At 38.5% G+C, this 25,358-nt stretch overlaps 1 protein-coding gene and 1 pseudogene across 2 annotated transcripts; one reads left to right on the top strand and one right to left on the bottom strand.

Moving 5' to 3' along the window:
- Window positions 1-4,148: 4,148 nt before the first annotated feature.
- On the top strand, window positions 4,149-9,359 carry LOC148976935 (uncharacterized; annotated as a pseudogene). The gene is made up of 7 exons (XR_016145852.1): window positions 4,149-6,490; window positions 6,610-6,626; window positions 6,856-6,967; window positions 7,182-7,375; window positions 7,531-7,677; window positions 8,740-8,968; window positions 9,047-9,359. The product of XR_016145852.1 is annotated as an uncharacterized LOC148976935 (transcript).
- Window positions 9,360-10,017: 658 nt separating this feature from the next.
- Window positions 10,018-24,323, bottom strand: LOC120480077 (uncharacterized). The gene is made up of 6 exons (XM_039673025.2): window positions 23,458-24,323; window positions 11,793-12,052; window positions 11,474-11,664; window positions 11,292-11,382; window positions 10,921-11,102; window positions 10,018-10,202 (listed from the first exon to the last, which is right to left on the bottom strand). Exons 1-6 carry the CDS (start codon window positions 23,581-23,583, stop codon window positions 10,018-10,020), a joined length of 1,035 nt encoding a protein of 344 aa, XP_039528959.1. The 5' UTR covers window positions 23,584-24,323.
- Between the last annotated feature and the right edge of the window lie 1,035 nt (window positions 24,324-25,358).

The following is a 25,358-nucleotide window of genomic DNA, read 5'->3' as shown; positions in this document are numbered from 1 at the left end:
AATCGTTTAACCCACTGTTGCCCTACTGTGAACTGAGGAGAGAGTACTGTGTACTGTGACTATCCTCACCTGTTCTACTTACTGTTTGAGCCCAGAAGTATACAGCAACGCTGATAAAGTAATCGTTTAACCCACTGTCGCCCTACTGTGAACTGAGGAGAGAGTACTTTGTACTGTGAAGATCCACACCTGTTCTACTTGCTGTTTGAGCCCAGAAGCATACAGCACCACTGGTAAAGTAACCTTATGATTCACTGTCTCCCCATTGTGAACTGAAGAGAGAGTACTGTGTACTGTGAATATCCTCACCTGTTCTACTTACTGTTTGAGCCCAGAAGTATACAGCAACGCTGATAAAGTAATCGTTTAATCCACTGCTTCATTACCGTGCACCCACGAGAGTACCCTGTACTGTGAAGAATTCTTACCTGCCATACTTACCGTCTGAGTCTGGAAGTCTGCAGCACCGCTGGGGGAAAAGTAAGCTTTTAATCCACTGCTTCATTATCGTGCACCAACGAGAGTACTCTGTACTGTGAAGAATCCTTACCCGCCATACTTACTGTCTGAGTCTGGAAGTCTGCAGCACCGCTGGGGGAAAAGTAAGCTTTTAATCCACTGTTTTATTATCGTGCACCAACGAGAGTACTCTGTACTGTGAAGAATCCTTACCCGCCATACTTACTGTCCGAGTCTGGAAGTCTGCAGCACCGCTGGGGGAAAAGTAAGCTTTTAATCCACTGCTTTATTATCGTGCACCAACGAGAGTACTCTGTACTGTGAAGAATCCTTACCTGCCATACTTACTGTCTGAGTCTGGAAGTCTGCAGCACCGCTGGGGGAAAAGTAAGCTTTTAATCCACTGCTTTATTATCGTGCACCAACGAGAGTACTCTGTACTGTGAAGAATCCTTACCCGCCATACTTACTGTCTGAGTCTGGAAGTCTGCAGCACCGCTGGGGAAGAGTAAGCTTCTAATCCACTGCTTCATTACTGTGCACCAACGAGAGTACTTTGTACCGTGAAGAATCCTTACCTGACATACTTTCTCTTGGGTCTGGAAGTCTGCAGCACCGCTGGGGAGAAGTAAGCTTCAACCCCCCTGCTCCATCATCATACATCGACGAGAGTCTCTTGAACTGTGAGAAACCTTTGGCTTAATAAAGATTGTTACTCCTTTGAAATTTATCTCTGTCTCCGGGTCCTCTGTTGTGTGCCTGTGGTGTCGGCTCCTCACGGTGGTGACTCAGTTAGAGGGGGGGGTGGTTGGTCACCCGAGCGTTCCTCCCCTCGACCTGTGACAATAATAGAACGTAAAAATATCCCAACTAAACGGTCATTGCATAAATGCTGTGATTTTGTCCCACCCATGGATGCTCAGCGTCTCGGGGTGAATGAGGAGGGGGCTGGCCCGGACTCCGGTCTTCCCCATAATAATTGGAGGGTCTTTTGATTGACAGCAATCGCGGATTTTTCAAGTGTTGTCGAAAAGACAAACTATAGTAGACGCACGCAGTGGGGTCTCCGGCCAGCGCGCGGGGCTGCATCCGAGTATGAAGGACTTTAAGCCGAATAGGTCCGCGCTTGTAGCCTACGTCTCAAACAATCAGAGCGTAAAAATACGGGATATTTTACGGGAAAATACTAAAACAGGAAGACAGCGGGAACAGAGATAAAATACGTAAGAAACCGGGAAAAAACGGGAGGGTTGACAACTCAGCACCTTGATTCAAATAATCATATGTGCTAACGGTATTTAACAGTCCTGACAAGTGGACGGTAGAAAAGAAGACGGAAAATGTTGAACAGTAACGTTAGTGGTAAATTTACTGAAAAAGACACAATTTTATAAGAGGTTTACATGTTCATCAGGTGAAAGCAGCATTTATTTACAAGTGGACGGTAAAAAAGACGGAAAATCATTATGTGAACAGTAACGTTAGTGGTACATTTTCTGGAAAAGACACAACATAGTTTATATAGTAGCTTACATCTTATTTTACTTTCTTCTTCTTTTCTTTCTTCTAAATACCATTTACCCAATGGGCTCATATGTTTTAAAAGTAATTTACCTTAAAAGAAGTATAACTTACCTCTGAAAAAGTAGCTGTATGCTGGATGTGCAGGTTTCCACAACAAACGGGCGCTGCGCGGTAGTCATGACAACAGCTGCAGCTGGCATGTTCGCGTGCTTGGCTCGCGAGTAAGAATGTAGCCATATGCGAGTCGTCAATGCTGAAATACTGTAACAACTCTCACAGCCTATTTCTTTTCGTTTGGAATAGTTTCGTGTAAAGACTTAGTTGCAAGCTTTATATATATATATATATATATTTCTCATGTCTGTAAGGCATATTTCGGTTAATTTATGATGAGATGCACTCAAGTTCAAGGGCAATGCGCGCCTCCATGTCATTGTTAATATTATCTGCAATTGTCTGTTGTCTGTTCTTATTTATTAAATCCAGGCAATTGGTTATTTAATTTAAAAAAAAAATGATTAAGATACAATTTATACAAAACTAAATTCACTTTAAAGAAAGCTTTATACAAAACAGGCTAATAATGAGTCCAAATCAACCCACTTCGTGTCTTTAGATAATTGCTTATCCTATCTCATGCTCAATTTTCATAATCAACATGGGGGGAAAGCATTATAATATTTCAACAAATATGAAACTAAATGCGCTTATTTAATGGCTACATGTAGGCCTACAGACTTGATTTGTACAATTTGCTGTATATTAATTTAATTCTGAATTTTGCACGTTGAAAGACATTTTTTATGCATAGTAAAACATACCTGGACCATTTATCAAATTCACCAATAATTGTGCGTGCATTTATTAATCATTATGATACTAAAATCATACTCTATAAAATCAGATGAGAATATAAACGCAACATGTTTTTTATTTAGTTTATTTTTTATTATTCAAAGCATTAACAGAAATCATTAACAAAGCAGACTTAAAGTTAAAGCTTACCCCCATAATAACCCGTTCCATCAAAATAATACATTACAGAGCCTACAAGTGAAAATAATAGTTATTATAATCAAAAAAAGAAAAGAAAAAAAAAGAAATATACATAGCCAATAATGAAATTTTATTCGTGGTCCATAATTATAAAACAAAACCCCAAGTGACAATCTTAACATATGATCATATGATTGACAATATCATGGGTTGCCAAGTCTTATTTATTAAATCTAGGCAATTTCTTAATGAAACATCATTTAAAATTAATTTAGCTACAATTAGAAATAGCAAATCAGTGTTTGTTTGTTTTTTAGAGCACAAGGTTAACGAAAATTTAGGCTAAGTTAACTTTAACAACTTTAACAGTCATCCTAAGGATGAGATGCTATTCAATGAAGAGTCGTGAATTGAAACTTACCAGAAAAAAGCCGATATCTTCAGACTGGAGAAGCGCGTGTATTTTGCGCATGATTATTATTATCATTATTGATTATTGTCATTATTAATTCAATCTCCGATCCTCCGATCATTATTTTACAGGGCATTCATTATGTTTAAGATGTCCTCGTTTGGCTGGTTTGGAAGGACCAATTGTCGGCATTACATGAGTGACAGATTTGGAAGATGAATGATACACGAGTGTCATTCATACACTCGTGTATCGGAGGACACCCCCCCCCCCCCCCTTCCTCTTTTATTGTTCATAATTTTAATGCTATTTGCGCAGTTATTCATTTTTATAATGCTGTAAAAATCTTTGTTCTGTTTTTCCTATTTTAATAAAACTTTTAAAGCCTGTTTGTGCAGTTGCATTGTTTTATTTAGTCATTAGGACAGGTTGTGAGGACGTCGTGGTAAAGTTCCATTTTTTAAGATCTTTGCTAACGTTCCAGAAACGTTGTGGGCACGTCCTCAAAAGATGTCGCTACTTTATCCCATGGAGAACGTTGTAGAGACGTGGTCAACTGGTCTCCAGATAACTTTCCAGAAAATCGCGTTACAAGTCCTAGTATATTTGGATACTATATGAGAAATGTAATTATAATTCATCAAAGATTTGATAAAATTATCTGGTGACCAGTTGACCACGTCTCTACAACGTTTTCCATAAACTAGCGACCTCTTTTGAGGATGTACCCACAACGTTTCTGGAACGTTAGCAAAGATCTTAAAAAATGGAACTTTACTACGACGTCCTCACAACGTTGCCATAAAGTAATGTCACACTGACCAAATGACGACTTACTGACGACGTCGTCACAACGTACTGTGTTAGCTGGGATAATAATATAAAAAAGTTGCATATTCTATAATCAAACTAATTAGCCTAGATCTGGTGACATATAACGTTGAAATATATTTGGAATAAAATATATTTGGAAATCGCTCTAAACGAAGGCTCCGTTTGTGGTTCCCAATTATTTGATTAAAAACAATAAGACAATGTAACGTATGTTAAACACTTTTTAATGTGTTCTTGTTAACTGAAGTTATATTGCGCTTTTAATTGTCTCCTCTATCGTCCTGTCAATCATCGCGGGTCGCGGCTATGATTACAGTAGTTTCAGTGGAAATGTATTTCACCATCGTCGGTGCCCACCCTCAGGCGACAATATTTGCTATCACAATCCCGTGTCTAAACGGAGTTTACTGTCTAAAAAAAGTTCTGACTGGTTCGCCGCTGTAAGCGCTTCACCAAACAGAACGGGCTGTTGGCAGACATTCATGTCTGAAGTAAAGATTTCTGTGAAACGCGTTAAGTTGCACAGAAGAAAGCCCAATATGACCTGCCCTGTACAGTTTAAGAATCGGTAACCATATAGGCCTAGAGGACTATTTTTTATTTTATTTTTTTAGGACTATTATTTTGTTGAATAGACCGGAGCGACGGCTGATGACGTCACATGCTCAGATTTGCTTGACCAATCGGCGGGAGGGGGCGTTTCAGGACCGCCCACGTGTCGAAAACGAATTTTGAAGTCATTTATTCGTTTTTTTGTCTTTGAACTAAAAAACGAAAAATCAAGCCGAAATCTCGTTTATTCTTTTTTTTTTTTTTTTTGAAAAAACGAAAAAAAGAATAAACGAGCCGTTTTCTCATTTCTGCTTATTTCGTTTCAAACTGGAAAACAAACTATCAAAACGTACAGATGTAGCCCCACCCACAGGGGAAAATAGCTTGTTTTCACGTGACGTCACGCAACTGCGTTGCCATGGCGCGAAGCGCAAATGGAGGGCAGTGATTTATATATTTAGGATAGGAAGCACTTTAACACACTCAAAATGCCTATGTTTTGCGTCGTTTATGGTTGCTCAAATCGATCAAACCACGAGGAGTTTTTTATCGTGTGACAAAAGTTGTTGTTCATAAGGGAGGAAAGTACAAGAAATTGACAGAAAAACACCGGGAAAATGCCTTATAAACCTACGTCTGCGGTCGGGAGGAGTCGAATGGGAAAATGCCTGTGTGTGTGCGCAGAGATCACTTCGTCAACTGTGAGTTAATATTTATGTGGCTTATAATTACATTATTCAGGTGCTTATGTGGCTGTTTGTGTAGCAGTTTCCGAACTTTGTAAAGTCAAAGTATGTCTGTAAGACGAGTTAGTTGCTGATATCTAGCCTCGATGGCAGGCAAATCTCTCAATTCAGTTGAAAATCGTCCTCTTCATAACGTAAGGATCACGTCCAACATATGTTTCGATTTTCTGTTTATATATTTCTCTTGTAATAGCGTCTAAAGTAGTACAGTACAGATTTTCCTCCATCTCGTCCATTGCGCTTTTCACTCCTTGCCCTCCATCTGCGTTCCGCGCGTCAATACAATCACGTGACTGCAAACCACCTATTCGAATATCAAGTGTTTTTTCTGATTTCTGTGCAAGAACGGAAAACCAAATATCAAGTCATAATTTCGTTTTTTCGTTTTCATATATGAAAGCAAAAACGTTCATTTTTCAAACGTTCATTAACCGGGCCGATTGTGGCCCAAACATGTTTGGTCCGGGTATCGTTCGTGGTCCGTGTACCTTCGGATAATTTGTTTTTCCTTTTTGATTAAAAAACGGAAAAATGAAGAAACCGTTAGTTTATTGCATATTCAAACCTTCTCGTGGACATAAAAAACGAGTTTCAGTTTCCTTTATTTATATTTTTTTATTTTGTTTTCATCACACATTGCTCTAATGCATCAAATGAAAAAACACTAAACCAAAAACGAAAATTGAAGGTTTTTAATGCACAAAGCGCGTATTAGTTCACCGGAAGTTGGTGGCTTTCATTAATCAAGATGGGGTCAGTCCTGGAAAATCACGCTGGAAACATATTTAATATGATTAATAATGGAGCAACGTATTCTGAGGTTTCCAATACTTTGGCGTCCATTGGAATTGAAAGAGGCCATTCCGTGGCCAGCATAAAGAAGTTCCTTGGCGACCGCAACTTTGTAAAGAGAGGGCATTTGTCGGATGATCATTTGGAAGTGGCAGTGGCCAGTGCTATTCGAGAGGTGAGTTTATTTTTTTATAATTCTGCTGCTGCTGCTGCTGCTACTACTAAGGGACGTGTAGGCTACTCCGCCTGTAATTTGAAATGTCCAGTTTAATTATTAATTATTATTTCGTACAGACTGGACCGTCTTTTGGCCGAAAAATCAGTAGCACCTCAATGCAGAACATGAGATCCACGGGGAGGAGTCGGATCACGATCCAAGGGGTGGAGATGGGTAGGATTAGGGTTGGGTTTAGGGATTAGGGGTGGGTTTAGGGATCAGGGGGCGGAGTTGGTTAGGTTTAGGTGTATGTAAGGTGGGAGGAGTTGGATCTGGATCCGACTCCTCCCCATGGATTTCATGTTCCGCAGTGAGGACCATCTCCGAAAAATGATGACGGGTTACCTTGCCTCAAAGGGACTCTGCGTTGCAGAACGCCGCGTTGGATCAGCACTGAGGCATGTCCATCAACCTTACCACCAAGCTCGTTTACAGGTGCTTATTTCACAAAGTGTTGTGTCTGTCTTTTCAATTGAATTGTGTTATAATGTATGCAGTGTTTATATGTATAGTAAAATTGGGGTATCAGGAATTAATTCAATACTTATCAAAGGCTGCACAATTAAACTGAATAGACAACATATTTGTATGTTACATTGTTAACCTTAATCAACTAAACTCATACATTTATTACCATTTCAATTCCCAGGGTGCACGAAACTTAAACCCAGTTCCTTACAATGCTGAGTATTTTGGTCACAAATTACATATTGACCAAAACGAGAAACTCGTAATGTTTGGAGCTACGCATGTGGTGGCAGTTGATGGGTACAGCTTCAAAATTGTTGGGCATGCAACCATGCCCATCAAGAACAACCTTACTATCTATGATGAGGTGTACAGGTTAGTTGGAAAAACCTCTGTAATAAGAAATCATTAAATTAAATACTAGTTGAGTTCTGGTGTTAAATGTGTTTGTTTGATAGTCATTCAGCTCAACTAATAGATGTATGCTGATATGAGCAATTTTTAAGAACGCTTTCCTTATTGTATTTCAGACCAGCTGTTCTGACCAATGGAATCTGGGACCAAGTACGTGTAGACTCTGGGAAAGAATTTTATCTATGTCTCTTTATGCAATAGATCCTAGCTGCACATGATATAACACAGTAAGGGAGCCTTACAAGCAGACACCTTCAACAAAGGTGAGTAGTTAAAAAAAAAAAGTTTTTTATAATCCTAATTAATCAATTGTTTGGAACCTGTGGTAGGCCCTCTATAAGTTAATGTTTTTGATTCATATTTTCAGTATGCATAAAAGTGATGGACTGCAAGATTATAATTTTAAGTTTTAAATCAGAACCACAGGATCGAGCTGTAAGACTGGAAAAACTGGTTAAAGAGAAAATATCTGACCAGTGGCCTCTAAAGACAAAAGGCATTGCTTGCAAATTAACATTTGACACCCTACCCCCTATTCTCTGAACATCTTATCTGCATCTTCTCTCTTTCACTCTCTCAGTCAATGATACTGAAAGCTCACACAAGAATATGGTTTTAATGTGAATCTGATAATCTTTAAGGATTGTTTAGAATCATTTTGATGGTCTCAGGGTGACTGGTAATAATGTCTCATTCCCAAAGTAATAAAAGAAAAGGTAATAAGGTTTTTAAGAAGTTTAGGAATCACTGTCACACAAAGGAGTGTGGTCTTTGAGTTAACACCTTCTGCCTTGTTGTCTGAATGCAAATTACAACCAAGCAAATGGTCTGCCCCCGATAAACATGGAAGGGGGATTCAGTAACTTTCCATTTTATCCTGGTGATTTACATATCAGGTGAGGTCTGATTATAAAGGGAGATGTAACAAGAGTTCGGGGCTGCCTTTCTGTATTCAGATCAGCCCATGATGTTGTGTCTCTTCGGGGCTCAGCTCATGTCGCCTAATATGTTGGGTAAAGTTCTTTGTTCTAAAACATTTGATGGTTTGCTCTGATTATCTTGTGGAATTCTATACATTTACCTGACATAATAAATTGTTATATTTGGCTATTCTAACAGACTTTGACTTTATTTTCATTAAGTTAAAAGTAATAGTCAAGCATTAACATATTTAATGATGCACAGATATCATTGATAAACCCTTTTCATTTTATGGAGTCAGATGAAACGAGTTAATACATAAGATTAAATGTGTTGCATTTAATTAAAAAACACTTTGCTTGGAAAAGACGGAACGCGCTTGAAACCTTCACCACGAATCGAATTCCTCAATTTGGGTCGATTTCGTGGCCCTTTTTACAGAGCGAATGTGGCCGGAGATAAACAACCGGGTCAATTACCCTATTAAGGAGGCTTTGATTCAGCTGACTGACCAGGAAATGATTGACATGGAGGACCCCACCACTCGCTACTGTGTGTCTGATCTCACATGCCAGATAGGCCGTATTGGTGTAGGAAGAGTAGTGGACTCGTGGAATGCCCACAGAATTCCAGGTATTCTTAATAGCAACCAGTTTTTTTTTTGTTTTTTGTTTTTGAGAAACAAACTAAAAACAATAATTTTTTTTGCAGGGAGAGGTGTCCCAAATTCCTTGGGAGAAGGCGGTTGCTTCAAAAAGTTAAGTGAAGACCTGCTACCCAAGTCCATAGTCGCTGCAAACATGTACTTACAAGAAATGGGATCCTCACTGACCACACCAACAACATTCAGCATCTACCCTTTCTTAACAGAAGAGGACTGTGCATATGCAGAGCAATCCTTTATTGATCAGTTTCCTGACCTATCTGTCCTCTACAACAATGTAATTAACAACAATTACAGACATTTTCAGGAAGCTATTATGTGCCTTATTAACATTACGCACCAATATTCAAATCCTTAAAGGTGGCGTATCTACATTGTGAAGATGCAATTTCATTTATTATTGATCATATCTTTAAATAAGTTTGTTGGTCTCATTTTGTGAACCAAATTTAGTGAATTAAGTCTTAATGAACATTTCTATTTTTTGTTAAGATTTGTACAACCAGTAATTGTAATTTGACCAAATTAAAGTTTATCAAGTACTAGTTTGAACAAAATGTTTATTAGAACACATTCATTGAACAATGTTAAATGCAATTTTTATACCAATGAGGGAAGACAAATAAAACATCTTAAAAGGAATTTGGAATATTTGCACAGCTCTGTGAATATGCAAGATTTCACAACTTGGAACTTCCCTGGAAAACAAACACCTTACCAATTCTAGTACAACAACAGTATCTAGAAATTGGGATAATACTTTTTACCTGAAATTATACAACCTGAAACACTGTAGTACTGAAGTGTTATTTTATAAACTCAAAAAAAAAAAAAAAAAACCCTGTAGTTAAGGATTTAGAATGTATGTAATTTCACACTCGGGAACAATTTAACATGCTCCATATAAGGAAAAAAAAATTTTAGATAATGATATTACATTTGTGTGCAATTTCACAACCTAGAATACCATGTCTATAAAAAAATAAAAAAAACCTTCTTCAGAGAAGTACAACACATTTCAAGCTAGCTCTTTCACAACATCTAGAACAGTTGACAGACCAGCCACCCTGATGATGTTTAGCACAGAGAACTCAGACCTGCACTTTAAGCATTGGTTTGATGTTAATGCCCATTCTTCAATGCAAGCTCTACACCCAATGATGCTCCGGCAACATTCGGACAGCATTGGCTCACTGATGATGTCTGTAAAAGCATGGAGGATATGCATTAAAATTATGTCATCAACATTTTTTGTTGCCTACATTTTAGCATGTTGAGGTATACTGGAGTATGCTGATTGCAAAACAAAAATATTTAAGTACTATTCATTCTTTAGTAAAACCAAGTAAAAGAAAAGCTGGTAAATAAAGAGTTGTTCAGTTTTGCCCAGTTCATTGCTTAGCCATTTGGAGTCACACATTCATACACATATCCATAAAAAGAAAAGGTGTAGTGGAGTCCAGGGTGTGTGAATAATGCACATACATTTGGCAAGTTATTTTTCATAAACCCTTTAAAGGATAGTTTGCCCAAAAATAAAAAATTGTCATGATTTACTCCATCCTAGGTTTATGACTATCTTTTTTCAGACGAACACAATCAGACATACTGTACATTTAATAATATACTTAGTCCTCCAAGTTTTATAATGTTTGTGAATCGCAGCCAAAATTTTGAAGATAAAACAGATCCTCCTTTAAAACATTTGGGCTGTCATTCATAACTATTATAAACCTAATAACCATAAACCATAAGGACTAAGGATATTTGTTTTATCTGTTCATCTAAAAGATAGTCATATACACCAAGGATGGCTTGCTGGTGAATAAAGCTTGGGAAAATGTTAGTTTTTGGGTGAACTATCCCTTTAAGTGTGTGGTAAACTGTGAAGTTGATACATCAGACCCTTGGGGTCTCATACCTCTACAAACAAGGCAAGTGAAGGTGAGCTGTGATGCCTGATGCATGTTGACTTGGTTTCTGTCTCTTGTGGCCAGTGTCGTGAGCTCCCAGAGTCTGACAGCAACACTCTCCAGACCTTGAGATGCCTCCAACACCTCCTCAATCTTTTCCAAAATGTCCTGCAATCCAGAGTCTTCTTCCCTACACAGACCCACACACACACACACACACACACACACACACACACACACACATCAGTGGTTCCCGACCACATTCCTGGATGCCCACCAACACTGCACATTTTGCACGTCACCTCCAACACACCTGATTAAGGATAGATAAGCAAAATTAAAATAAACTTAATAGATCCAATAAAATAATATCAATCACCTCATCCTTTTTCGTCTGTGTTGAAGCCTGGAAAAATGGCTAATGAGCATTGCGTTAATTTTTCTAGAGGTTTGTCTCCAATACTGGGAACCTTAACACAAACAGTACACACAATGGACACTAGGTCAGTAACAGAATTACTAAACAAATGACAATAAAATACAAATCATGAGAGTTGTTACCGCGTGTTCCTTCTGAATCCATTATTTCGTTCCAGTTTGAATCCAGCAACACAGGAGATTCTGCAGCCCTTAGGTCAGCTTGAAGTTTCTGAACAATGCCTGTAACACTAGCCTCAGCTTCAGTAAACCTTACCACCACGACACTTTTGGGAACTGGTTTGCCATCTTGCACTTCTGCAATATTTATTGCTCTGAAATTTGGAAACAGATTTAACAACACTCTCTATTAGGATTTACACTGTACAAAAAAAAAAAAAAAAAAAAAAAACACTCAGTTAAGTGCAATAATATAAACTAATAAATAAAAAGGTTTTCAAACCTTGTCCAACTTCGGCTTGCCCGGGGCGTTGTAGTGAGAACAGATCCAGATGATGCTGGTCTTGTGAAAGAGAAATGTCGCTGAACTGGTATTGAAGCAAATGGTGAAGTTGATGGGGTGTTTTGCGGCATCTCAATTGGGTCACCATGGACTTCATAATGAGCCCGTAATGTCAAGTCCAACGAGCTGAAAGACCCTTCAGCATTGGGAAAGATTGCAACATTTGTATCATCAGTCAAATAGAGACTGTCACTGCTGACCTACACCAGAAAAAAAAATATTAGCCAAGTAAAATAGTATGTCATTTCAAAGCCAGACATTTCAGTTGAATTCAGTTTAATCAAGTTATGTAGCAAGCAATGTTGCAACTATAACAGTTCTGTAAAGTAATATGATGGAAAATGTAAAACATCTGTGCAACACCAACTTAAAATGTTTCTCTCACCCTAATTTTACTTGTATCATTAAAAAAAATATGGGCTGGCATATGTTCTATGCCAGTGCTTCTCATGCTTGGTCCTTGACTGTAGCACTGCACATGTTTCCCTATGCCACATCTATTTTAGACTACAAATGAGCTCATCAGGAAGCATTATGTAAAGGTGTGTTTGTTGTTTTTTATGTCTCCCATATAAAACATACCTGACATAGTAGCCTACTCTTACAACTGAAAAAAATGTGCCATAAAAGAAAAAAGAGCACTGCTAAATGGCATGAGAAACACTAGGATAGAACAAATACCAGCCCATATGTTCCACAACTTATTAATAACTTAAGGATGAGATACAGGAAGTGATGTTGCACAGAGGTTTTACATTTACTGACGAATCACATTTCAAAACTTTTATAGATAAAAAAAAAACATGGAAGCAAACCTAAAAATCTTTAGTAGAATTCGTACAAACATTAGCAAATGTTACAATCCATGTATGGCTCTAAATGTGTTCTTCTTACTCACATGCTAATCGGTGGTTTATTAAGACCAAACTACTCGTTTTGGACTATTCAATTTCGTTGCTAGCGGGCCATGACCAGCAGAGTTCAGTTCACCTTTATCAAAAAATCGGAACCGTCTAATCAAGCTCTTCAGGATTATTATTACAGGCAGGTGTGTTTGATTACGGTTGTTGAACTCCGGGAAAGAAAAGAAATAGCATTGTTGGCCTAGTTAACTTAGCTTATTGCCACAGTGACAGTGGTAAAACTTATTTAACCACCTTTAAAATTATCTTTCTGTGAGTCTTGCAAACCTACCAGAAATATGCGCAAAATTTTTTCTTCTTTGAGAGTGACTCTTTTGTTTCCGTGAAAAAGCACGTATGTACCCAGATAGCAAACTGACATTGAATCAACGTGGAAATATGACATCGAAACAACGTTGATCTGACATTGTTTTGCTCATCGAATTAACGTTGAACCAACGTCAGATGCATCATTCTTTCAAAACTAACGGAAAATCAACTTGAAATCAACGCGTTGTTTCAACGTTATGAAAGCAAACCAATTTTCGATTTCATTTAGCTTTGAAGAATGCCGCGTCTGACGTTGGTTCAACGTTAATTCGATGAGCAAATCAACGTTGTTTCTATGTCATGAGAGACGTCGTTTCCACGTTGATTCAATGTCAGTTTGCTGTCTGGGTATCCATTATTCGCACGTGGAGGTGATTAGATGAAGTGAAGCCTAATTGAGCGCGTGCGCGGTGCGCGGATTTTTCCGGTGAACTAATACGCGCTTTGTGCATTAAAAACCTTCATTTTTCGTTTTTGGTTTTAGTGTTTTTTCATTTGATGCATCAGAGCAATGTGTGATGTGTAAAAATGTGTAAAAAAATATATAAATAAAGGAAACTGAAACTCGTTTTTTTATGTCCACGAGAAGGTTTGAATCATAGACTGTAAAAAAAGATGGACGACGCCCCTCCGCTCTTTTCCATCGGAGAGAACTGTAGCCGCCAGTGTCTCGATATGACGCTGACATCTTGGGACCTGAGTCTGCGCACTTGCGTGTTTCGGGACCAGTCATGCGCAGTCGTGAGCAGGAAGTAAAGCCGCGAAATCAAGGCCGCGCCCTCCTTCGCGCTGAATCAAACGTAAGCACACGCCCCGCACTTTCATTAAGTGTCCTCTGTCTGCTTCGTTCTTCTCCAATGTTGTCTGCTGATTGCAGAACCTCGTTAAAATAAGGTAAATACAACTACTAACCACATAATCAACGTTATGAAAAAAGTCCGCTGGTGCTTCAGTGTCTACCTCGCACAGAGAACCTGTCAATCACAGCTGTCAATCATGATGTCAGAGCACCGTTTTTATCATCACATAACTAACTAAAAACAAACTTATTTTAAAAACGAACACTTGAAATTACATCAACGTGATAGAAACTACAGTAAATGACAGAAACTATCTTTGGAAAAAGGATATGTGAAGTGTAATTTAATTGTTTAGTTGGTCTCGCGTCCCATTGAATAACATGGGGAGGCGGGATTTATGAGCTATACTAGGACCGGTCACAGGGGGGCGATCGAGACGTTTTGGCTTCACTTTTGAGGGCTTGTGCGGCACGCTTGGTTTGAATATGCAACTAACGGTTTCTTCATTTTTCCGTTTTTCAATCAAAAAGGAAAAAACAAATTATCCGAAGGTACACGGACCGTTCGTTCATTTGTTTTTGCTTTCATATAGGTATGAAAACGAAAAAACGAGAAAACAACTTCTTTTTTGTTTTTTCTGAAAAACAAAAAAACGAAATTATGACTTGATGTTTGGTTTTCCCGTTCTTGCACAGAAATCAGAAAAACACCTTGATATTCCAATTTTCCCCTGTGGGTGGGGCTACATCTGTACGTTTTGATAGTTTGTTTTCCAGTTTGAAACGAAATAAGCAGAAACGAGAAAATGGCTCGTTTATTCGTTTTTTAGTTCAAAGACAAAAAAACTAATAAATGACTTAAATTCGTTTTCAACACGTGGGCGGTCCTGAAACGCCCCCTTCCGCCGATTGGTCAAGCAAATCTGAGCATGTAACGTCATCAGCCGTCGCTCCGGTCTGTTCAACAAAATAATAGTCCTGTTTGCACTATTGCAAAGCAATTTTTGAATAATAAAAAAATAAATAAATAAATAAATAAAAAAATAATAGTCCTAAAAAATAAAATAAAAAAATAGTCCTCTATATGGTTACCGATTCTTAAACTGTACAGGGCAGGTCATATTGGGCTTTCTTCTGTGCAACTTAACACGTTTCACAGAAATCTTTACTTCAGACATGAATGTCTGCCAACATATATATTCATTATTATTATTATTTATATATTTTTATTCATATGGTATTCAAATACAAATATATTGTTGTGACTTGCCACCACGACTACCGAGTTTTTTGGGGGTTTTTTATGTTTTGTTTTTCGTATTAGACTGTGTGTCCTGACCCAACCCGGTCTCATCCCAAGACGTCATATAACTGACGTTTTGGGATGTCTTTTGACCATACGTCAATATTCGCCTTTTTAGGGCCACCTTAAACGTCGGTAGATGAGGTTATGGGATCCTAACTCTACCCCAGACCTAAACTTAACCCTAAACCTAACCCGTCACCTAACTGACGTTAAAGGTAAAGCGTCAGTTGTATGACGGCCCGGGATCGCCATCTACCGACATTTAAGGGGGCCCTAAAAAGGCGGATATTGACGTACGGTCAAAAAACGTCCCAAGACGTCAGTTATATGACTTTTTGGGATGAGACTGTGTTACCTGACCAGTCTATCGTCCTGAATGTACATCTAAACGCCACCTAGCCTACCTACGTATATTGCAAAGCTGGGTGTTTGTTCATACATTTCATCAGATGCCTAAACGCCTCATCTTGTTGGTTTAAATAAAATAAATAAAACAATTTGACATTTGCTCTCAATTTTTTTTTCCTTCAAAAACCTCTTCATTTTGCAGGACAATTGTCTATTACGGTATACAACGAAGCGTGCAATGTGGTCATGTAGCTACAACACGCTTTAAGAAAAGTTTATTTTCATCACACAGTAAAGTGATCTAGAGGAAAAAGCAGATGTGTTTCGCCGCATACATTGTTGTAGAGTGAGTTTTTGTAGATTAACCTGTAGGGGGCAATCTAATGTATTTTGGCTTTGTGCTTAAGAGTAGCAAAGAAGAAACTGTTAGCAGACATGTGTTCCACCTGGACTGTGCTCAAGTGTACTGCTGGCTTGATGTGCTTTGAGTAAATGAACTGCATTGAACAGATTTGTCTCCTGCAAGTTATTACATTTTGGCGACAAGGATGAAAGCAAGGAAAGAAACGCCTTGAAGAGGAAAAAAAGTGTTGGAAGGTGAATAAGTTTATTCCATACAAGTTGGAGCTTGGGAAAAGAAGATGGCCAACATGGTAGGAACAGTCTCACCTTTTGATAGTCAATCTCAGTCTTGGGAGGAATATTGTGAGATCTTGCAGCATTTCTTCGAGGCAAATGAAATTACAGAAGCAGACAAACAAAGAGCTATATTGTTGAGCACTGTAGGAAGTCAAACATACAGTCTACTGAGGAATTTGCTGAGCCCAGTTAAACCAGGAACAAAGACATTTGGTGAATTAGTAGATTTGCTTAAAGAGCACTTCAACCCAAAACCTAGTGAAATTGTGCAACGGTTTAAATTCAATTCAAGGTCAAGAGAAGAGGGGGAAACTGTACTTGAATATGTAGCAGTATTGAGGAAATTGGCTCATGATTGTAACTATGGAGAAAAGTTGACAGAAATGCTTCGGGATAGACTGGTATGTGGCATAAATGATGATCGGATTCAACGTAGACTGTTGGCAGAAGCGGATCTAACTTTTGAAAAGGCTTTGAAAGTAGCTCAAGCAATGGAAACGGCCAATAAGGATGTAAGGGATTTGCAAGTTAAACGCTCAGAAACATCCATGTCCATGAGAGTGCATAAAACATCAGTGAAGCAAGAAGAAAGTCAAGGCAGAGCATGTTATAGATGTGGAAGTTTGCAACATTTGGCCAATGAGTGTAGATTTGTTTCTGAGAAATGTCACCAATGTGGGAAACAAGGGCACATAATGAAAGTCTGCAAATCAAAAAGTTCCAGCAGAGACACAAACTTTCAAGGGGGAGAAAGACATAAGAGAGCAGTGACAAAAGGAGGACAGAGATCGTATTATGTGGGCAGAGAGGAAAAAAGTGCATCTGATGAAGAGGGTATTTTTACAGTTCACAGTTTCAAAGAAACCGAGATTCCGAAGGTTGCTCCACTGAGTATTACATTGGCGGTTAACGAGTCAAGCATACCTTTTGAAGTGGATACCGGTTGTGGTGTGACTGTGATGAATGGGTCCAATTTTTCCAAATTATGGACAAAGCATAAAATTCCAGAATTAAAGACCTGTTCTTTGAAGTTGAAAACCTATACTGGTCAAACCTTAGCAGTGTTGGGTTCTGCGCAGGTGGAAGTTAGACACAAAGGAGTCTTGAAGAAGTTACCAGTAGTGGTAGTACCTGGAACAGGACCCAATCTATTGGGTAGAGGATGGATTAAAGAATTTGGCATGGAATGGGAAGCCATACATAAGATTCAAGGGATGGAAAATATAACCTTGACTGAAGTGCTTAGCCAACATTCAGAGTTGTTTAAAGAGGAATTGGGTGAATTGAGAGGTCCACCGGACAAAATTTATGTGGACAAGGAAGCGGTCCCCAGATTTTTCAAAGCCAGACCCGTTCCTTATGCTATATGAAGACAAAGGTAGAAGCTGAAATAGAACGCCTGTTGAAAGAAAAAATCATAGAACCGGTTAAACACTCTCAATGGGCTGCCCCTGTAGTGCCGGTTTTAAAGTCGGATAACACTGTGCGACTATGTGGTGACTATAAGCTAACAGTGAATAGAGTTTCAAAGTTGGAACAATATCCCATTCCTCGAATAGACGATTTGTTTGCAACATTGTCAGTGGGCAAAAGTTTACCAACCTGGATATGAGCCATGCTTACCACCAGATTGCCTTAGATGCAGAGTCCAAGAAATATGTCACAGTGAATACCCACAAGGGCCTGTTTACTTACCGTGTTTTACCCTTTGGAGTTTCTTCTAGTCCTGCCATCTTCCAGAGGACCATTGAGGGTGTACTGCAAGGTATTCCGTATGTGGCGGTTTTCCTGGACGACATCCTGGTGACTGGTCGTCATGATGAGGAGCATCTCCAAACACTCGCAAGGGTATTGAGAAGATTGCAGGAAGCAGGACTGCGATTGAAACGGAGCAAATGTTCCTTCATGGAGAAAGAGGTAACATTTTTGGGCCATAAAGTAGATGAGACTGGCCTCCATCCAGTACCAGAAAAGGTAACTGCCCTTCAGAATGCTCCCGCACCAAAGAATGTGACAGAGTTAAAGGCCTATTTGGGACTGTTAAATTACTATAATAAGTTCTTACCCAACTTGTCTACCATTTTAGCCCCTGTGCACAAACTGCTGCGAAAAGATGAAAAATGGAACTGGGAGGGGGAACAAGAAGCTGCTTTTGCTCAGTCTAAGGAAATTATCAACTCAGTTCAAGTTCTGGTTCATTATGACCCCCAGAAGAATGTGATTTTATCCTGTGATGCTTCTCCTTATGGCCTCGGTGCAGTTCTTTCGCATAAGATGCCAGATGGTAGTGAGAGACCCATTGGATTTATGTCAAGGACTTTGAATCAGGCTGAGCGGAATTATTCACAGTTGGACAAGGAAGGGTTGGCCATCATGTTCGGTTTGCAGCGCTTCCACAAGTATTTGTATGGTCGGAAGTTTACCATCGTTACGGACCATAAGCCCTTGTTGTCCTTATTTAATGAATTAAAAGCTGTTCCCCAAATGTCATCTCCTAGGATCCAGCGATGGGCTGTGACACTGAGAGCCTATGAGTACAACATCATCTACAAGCCAGGTAAAGATCATGGAAATGCAGATGCTTTAAGTCGGTTACCATTGTCAACAGAACCAGACATGGAACAGGAGGAAAGAGTTCTGATGCTGGAGAATGCAGACATAACCTTGATAACTGCAGAACAAGTGAGAGGGTGGACGCAGAAAGATCCGATATTATCCCGAGTGAGAGAAATGGTGCAACATGGTGGGCATGAGTTAATTGGAACAGAGTTTGACCCTTTTACATCAAGAAAATATGAATTAAGTGTACAGGATGGTTGTGTGCTCTGGGGGGCCAGAGTCATCATTCCCAGTGTGGGTAGATCAGAAGTCTTGAAACAACTGCATCAGTGCCATCCAGGAGTGTGCAGGATGAAAGCTATGGCCCGGAGTTATGTGTGGTGGCCCAAGTTAGATCAAGATGTAGAGAGGTTGGTTAAAACTTGTCATCTGTGCCAAGAGCACAGGAACGTTCCAGCTGTAGCCCCACTGCATCCGTGGAATTGGCCAGAGACACCATGGCAAAGATTGCATGTGGATTATGCTGGACCATTCATGGGAAAAATGTTCTTAATTGATGCACATTCGAAATGGATGGATGTGTATCCCGTGAACTCAGCCACATCTGCTGCCACCATTGAATGTTTGCGTAAAAGTTTCAGTAATCAGGGACTACCAGAACTTATTGTATCAGACAATGCTACTTGTTTTGTTAGTGCTGAAGTTAAAGAGTTCCTGAACAAAAATGGAGTACAGCATGTTACCTCTGCACCTTATCATGCTTCGAGTAATGGGTTAGTGGAGCGGGCCGTACAAATTATTAAAGGCATGTTAAAAAAATGTGTTGAAGGATCAATTGCAACTAAATTGGCCCGAGTGTTGTTCAGCTATAGGATTACTCCCCAGACTACCACCGGTCTCTCTCCCGCTGAAATGTTACAAGGACGGAAATTGCGGTGCTCTCTGGACTTTTTGCATCCTGATTTGACTAGGAAGATTAAAAACCAACAACAAAAGCAAAAAGCATATCATGACAAGAAGGCCCATGAACGTAGTTTTTGTGTGGGATATCCAGTGCTGGTTCGCAACTTTAGCTATGGACCGAAATGGATTCCGGGAAACATAGAGACTGTGACTGGACCAGTTTCTTATAAAGTGATGCTGGGCGATGGGAGAGTGGTCCGAAGACATGTGGATCAGATTCATGGCCGACAGGAATTGCTTGTGAAACATTCCAGGGAGGAAATGGACGGTAAATCTCCTGATTATGACTTTTTTAACAACTCTGCTTCTGTGAGTTCTAAAGAGACGGAGACCACAGGGGCTGAGGACATTCAGGGGGAAGTTGATCCCTTTGAAGTATCTGGGGATTCTTCTCAAGCTGCTGAGATAATAACTGAAATGGACAAATCTGTTAGTCCTGTTGTGATTATGAGGAGGTCACAGAGAACCAGGAAATTACCTGGCTATTTGAAAGATTATGAAATTAGTTAAAAAGAAAAAAAAATGAAAAGAAAAAAAAAAGTAACTGTATTGTGGGCACATGATGTTATAGATGTTGATTATATTGTAAACTTAGGGGGAAAGGAATGTTGTAGAGTGAGTTTTTGTAGATTAACCTGTAGGGGGCAATCTAATGTATTTTGGCTTTGTGCTTAAGAGTAGCAAAGAAGAAACTGTTAGCAGACATGTGTTCCACCTGGACTGTGCTCAAGTGTACTGCTGGCTTGATGTGCTTTGAGTAAATGAACTGCATTGAACGGATTTGTCTCCTGCAAGTTATTACATACATATTACGTGTGTTTGTTTTTATTTATGTTGTATTATAATTAAACTGGGTTACCAACTAAGGACAGATTGAAATCACTGCAAATTAACACATCCTTCTTGACTCGTCAACCGATGGTAATTAAGAAGCCTTTAACATTATTTGCTCAACATTAAATCTGTAACATAGCCAACATTCAGAATTGTGTCGGCAGGGAAATTTCCGCATTGATTAGTCTCACAACACGCAGTCTCATTAAGCTCTTCTGTAGATTTTGATCTTTATAAGTTATGATGATATATTGTTAATTACAAAACAACAATAAAATAGTACAATAATATAAAAAAGTTGCATATTCTATAATCAAACTAATTAGCCTAGATCTGGTGACATATAACGTTACCCAATATTATAACAAATAAAATATATTTGGAAATCGCTCTAAACGAAGGCTCCGTTTGTGGTTCCCAATTATTTGATTAAAAACAATAAGACAAAGTAACTTATGTTAAACACTTTTTTAAATCCCTGCAAACAAGGGACGTCCCCCGGACTTTTCAAACGTCCGCTTAGGTCCGCATTAGGTCCGCTTTGTAACGTTCCCTAGCGGACGTTCGGAGGAACGTTCGCATTTGGTCCCCTTTGTAACGTTCGCGGACGGACATTCCGATGACGTTCGCATTTGGTCCCCTTTGTAACGTTCGCGGACGGACATTCCGATGACGTTCGCATTTGGTCCGCTTTGTAACGTTCGCTGGCGGACATTCCGATGACGTTCGCATTTGGTCCATTCTATAACGTTCGCTGACGGACGTTCTGAGGACATTTCTCCGGGCCAGTTTGCGAACGTCCCTATTTCGTCCCTCACGCAAATGCAAATCCATGACAACACTTGCAAAATCAGGATCGCCCATGTTTGCTATCATCAAATGAAACTTTACAACTTAGACACGAATAATTAAACTAAAATATTAATGCAAATATTTGCATTGATTGTAAAATTAAGTTAATTCTAAAATGTTAGTGTGTTAATAAGATAATTTATGTTACTTCATGTAAATTCTAATCACTAATTAAAGATGTAATAATACCACGAGTCTGTTTTCAACTGTTATAATTTAAATATCAAAAACATGTCAATTGATTCAATTGAATATGAGCTACAATTTATAAAGGCTATTCCACATGCACGAAGAGGTTGAATCCCAGGAGCTCTAAAAGAATGCATCGACTTCAAATGATGAATGCAGCCGAGGAAAACGTGAAGAATGAAAAATTGCTGGAAAGTGGATAATAACACAGGTAAGACAAATAAAAGTATCCTAAACATTTAGCCTAACGTTACCTGTCAAACGTTGGTCAGGAGAAGGTGACTGGTTTTATTAAAAATAATTTATTTTAGGAAAAATATTGTTCTAATTATTGCACTTAAGACTGATGGCACATGCAGAACAAATAACAAAAAAAAAAAAAAAAAAAAACATTGGAGAAACAAGCGAGTGACGATCAAATCATAGGATCAAATGCGCCTAAGCGAGTGACGTCATTCCTTATGTACGCGGTTTGTATCACAGTCTATGGTTTGTATCCATGGCAACGCTCTGGGTAGCGTAGTGACAGTTAACGGTCCTTCTCAGACGCAGCCTTGTGTTTCCTCTGTCCGTCGTCTGTCTAAAAGGTATTTCTAATTATATTATTATAAATTAGTCACCATAACCACTGTCCAACAAAATCAACAAAATGAACATATTCAGTTATGATTTTATCAATATGTGAAATGTAACGTTGTCTCATTTTCAGCTGTTAGCTTCGTAGCTACTCGTAGTATTAGCATATAACGGTTATCAGCGGTACATTGCGGACAACTTCAGCAAACGTTTAAAAGGTAACATTTTCATATAATTTAAAGATGGACAGTGGTTATGGTGACTAATTTATAATAATATAATTAGAAATACCTTTTAGACAGACGACGGACAGAGGAAACACAAGGCTGCGTCTGAGAAGGACCGTTAACTTTAATTTAAATTTTTTTAGTTAATTTTTCAAGTGTTGTCGAAAAGACAAACTAGTAGACGCACGCAGTGGGGTCTCCGGCCAGCGCGCGGGGCTGCATCCGAGTATGAAGGACTTTAAGCCGAATAGGTCCGCGCTTGTAGCCTACGTCTCAAACAATCAGAGCGTAAAAATACGGGATATTTTACGGGAAAATACTAAAACAGGAAGACAGCGGGAACAGAGATAAAATACGTAAGAAACCGGGAAAAAACGGGAGGGTTGACAACTCAGCACCTTGATTCAAATAATCATATGTGCTAACGGTATTTAACAGTCCTGACAAGTGGACGGTAGAAAAGAAGACGGAAAATGTTGAACAGTAACGTTAGTGGTAAATTTACTGAAAAAGGCACAATTTTATAAGAGGTTTACATGTTCATCAGGTGAAAGCAGCATTTATTTACAAGTGGACGGTAAAAAAGACGGAAAATCACAACGCATTCTCACCCCAAGGCGTCACCTTTGACCATGCTTCAATATTTGACGTTTTAGGCGCCCTTTAGCGTCACTTACATGACGCGATCCTACAGCGTCATCTAACTGACGCTAAAGGAAAGCGTCAGTTAGAGGACGCGGTTAGGTTTAGGTGTGGGGTGGGGGTAGGGTACACGCGATCCTAGGGCGTCATCTTACTGACGCTAAAGGGCGCCTAAAGCGTCAGATATTGAAGCATGTCCAAATGTTTCCCAAGGCGTCAGTTAAGTGACGCTTTGGGGGTGAGAATGGGCTGAAAATCATTATGTGAACAGTAACGTTAGTGGTACATTTTCTGGAAAAGACACAACATAAAAGGTTTATATAGTAGCTTACATCTTATTTTACTTTCTTCTTCTTTTCTTTCTTCTAAATACCATTTACCCAATGGGCTCATATCATATGTTTTAAAAGTAATTTACCTTAAAAGAAGTATAACTTACCTCTGAAAAAGTAGCTGTATGCTGGATGTGCAGGTTTCCACAACAAACGGGCGCTGCGCGGAAGTCATGACAACAGCTGCAGCTGGCATGTTCGCGTGCTTGGCACGCGAGTAAGAATGTAGCCATATGCGAGTCGTCAATGCTGAAATACTGTAACAACTCTCACAGCCTATTTCTTTTCGTTTGGAATAGTTTCGTGTAAAGACTTAGTTGCAAGCTATATATATATATATATATATATATATTTCTCATGTCTGTAAGGCATATTTCGGTTAATTTATGATGAGATGCACTCAAGTTCAAGGGCAATGCGCGCCTCCATGTCATTGTTAATATTATCTGCAATTGTCTGTTGTCTGTTCTTATTTATTAAATCCAGGCAATTGGTTGATTAATTTAAAAAAAATGATTAAGATACAATTTATACAAAACTAAATTCACTTTAAAGTAAGCTTTATACAAAACAGGCTAATGGGCTCTATGCACGGCGTTATTTCCGGTGAAGCATTAGGGATGCTCGATAACTTCCGCCGATCGTAGAGTCCAATGCAATACCGAGAATTTATATTGAATTTTGTACTCCATGGTTATACTAATAAAACGTTAGTCACAAAAACAGATAAAACAGACACCCCTCGTTGTGTTTATGCTTCTTTTTAAAATTATATTAAATAAACATAACTATATATAAAATTACATCTAAACGTATGTACGTTTCGTTTCAAAGACGGGAGGACAGTAAATATTGAAGACTCTGCCATAATCCCGTTTTCTCCGGTTTTCCTCCGCTTCAATCTACACAACCGGAAATGGACGAGCATCCTTACGTCAAATGCGGAACTTATGCGTGCATATAGCCCATAATGAGTCCAAATCAACCCACTTCATGTCTTTAGATATAATTGCTTATCCTATCTCATGCTCAATTTTCATAATCAACATGGGGGGAAAGCATTATAATATTTCAACAAATATGAAACTAAATGCGCTTATTTAATGGCTACATGTAGGCCTACAGACTTGATTTGTACAATTTGCTGTATATTAATTTAATTCTGAATTTTGCACGTTGAAAGACATTTTTTATGCATAGTAAAACATACCTGGACCATTTATCAAATTCACCAATAATTGTGCGTGCATTTATTAATCATTATGATACTAAAATCATTATAAAGTAGATTATACTACACAACTCTATAAAATCAGATGAGAATATAAACGCAACATGTTTTTTATTTAGTTTATTTTTTATTATTCAAAGCATTAACAGAAATCATTAACAAAGCAGATACACTTAAAGTTAAAGCTTACCCCCATAATAACCCGTTCCATCAAAACAATACATTACAGAGCCTACAAGTGAAAATAATAGGTATTATAATCAAAAAAAGAAAAAAAAAAGAAAAAAAGAAATATACATACATAGCCAATAATGAAATTTTATTCGTGGTCCATAATTATAAAACAAAACCACAAGTGACAATCTTAACATATGATGATTGACAATATGTAATCATGGGTTGCCAAGTCTTATTTATTAAATCTAGGCAATTTCTTAATGAAACATCATTTAAAATTAATTTAGCTACAATTAGAAATAGCAAATCAGTGTTTGTTTGTTTTTTAGAGCACAAGGTTAACGAAAATTTAGGCTAAGTTAACTTTAACAGTCATCCTAAGGATGAGATGCTATATGAAGAGTCGTGAATTGAAACTTACCAGAAAAAAGTCGATATCTTCAGACTGGAGAAGCGCGTGTATTTTGCGCATGATTATTATTATCATTATTGATTATTGTCATTATTAATTCAATCTCCGATCCTCCGATCATTATTTTACAGGGCATTCATTATGTTTAAGATGTCCTCGTTTGGCTGGTTTGGAAGGACCAATTGTCG

The sequence above is a fragment of the Pimephales promelas genome, chromosome 12 (genome assembly GCF_988280905.1).
Source record: "Pimephales promelas chromosome 12, fPimPro1.hap1.1, whole genome shotgun sequence".
NCBI classification, from domain to species: domain Eukaryota; kingdom Metazoa; phylum Chordata; class Actinopteri; order Cypriniformes; family Leuciscidae; genus Pimephales; species Pimephales promelas.
The sequence above is the reverse complement of the archived record's forward strand: the minus strand, read 5'-3'. Positions and strand labels throughout refer to the sequence as shown.

Bases quoted from the DNA above. Each gene is read 5' to 3' on its own strand.
- LOC120480077 (XM_039673025.2), bottom strand. From the start codon at position 23,583: ATGGCTACATTCTTACTCGCGTGCCAAGCACGCGAACATGCCAGCTGC. The intron at 12,053-23,457 runs GTAAGTTATACT...TTTCTGGTGTAG, and splicing joins ATACAGCTACTTTTTCAGAG to GTCAGCAGTGACAGTCTCTA. The intron at 11,103-11,291 runs GTGATTGATATT...GGGTCTGTGTAG, and splicing joins CACAGACGAAAAAGGATGAG to GGAAGAAGACTCTGGATTGC.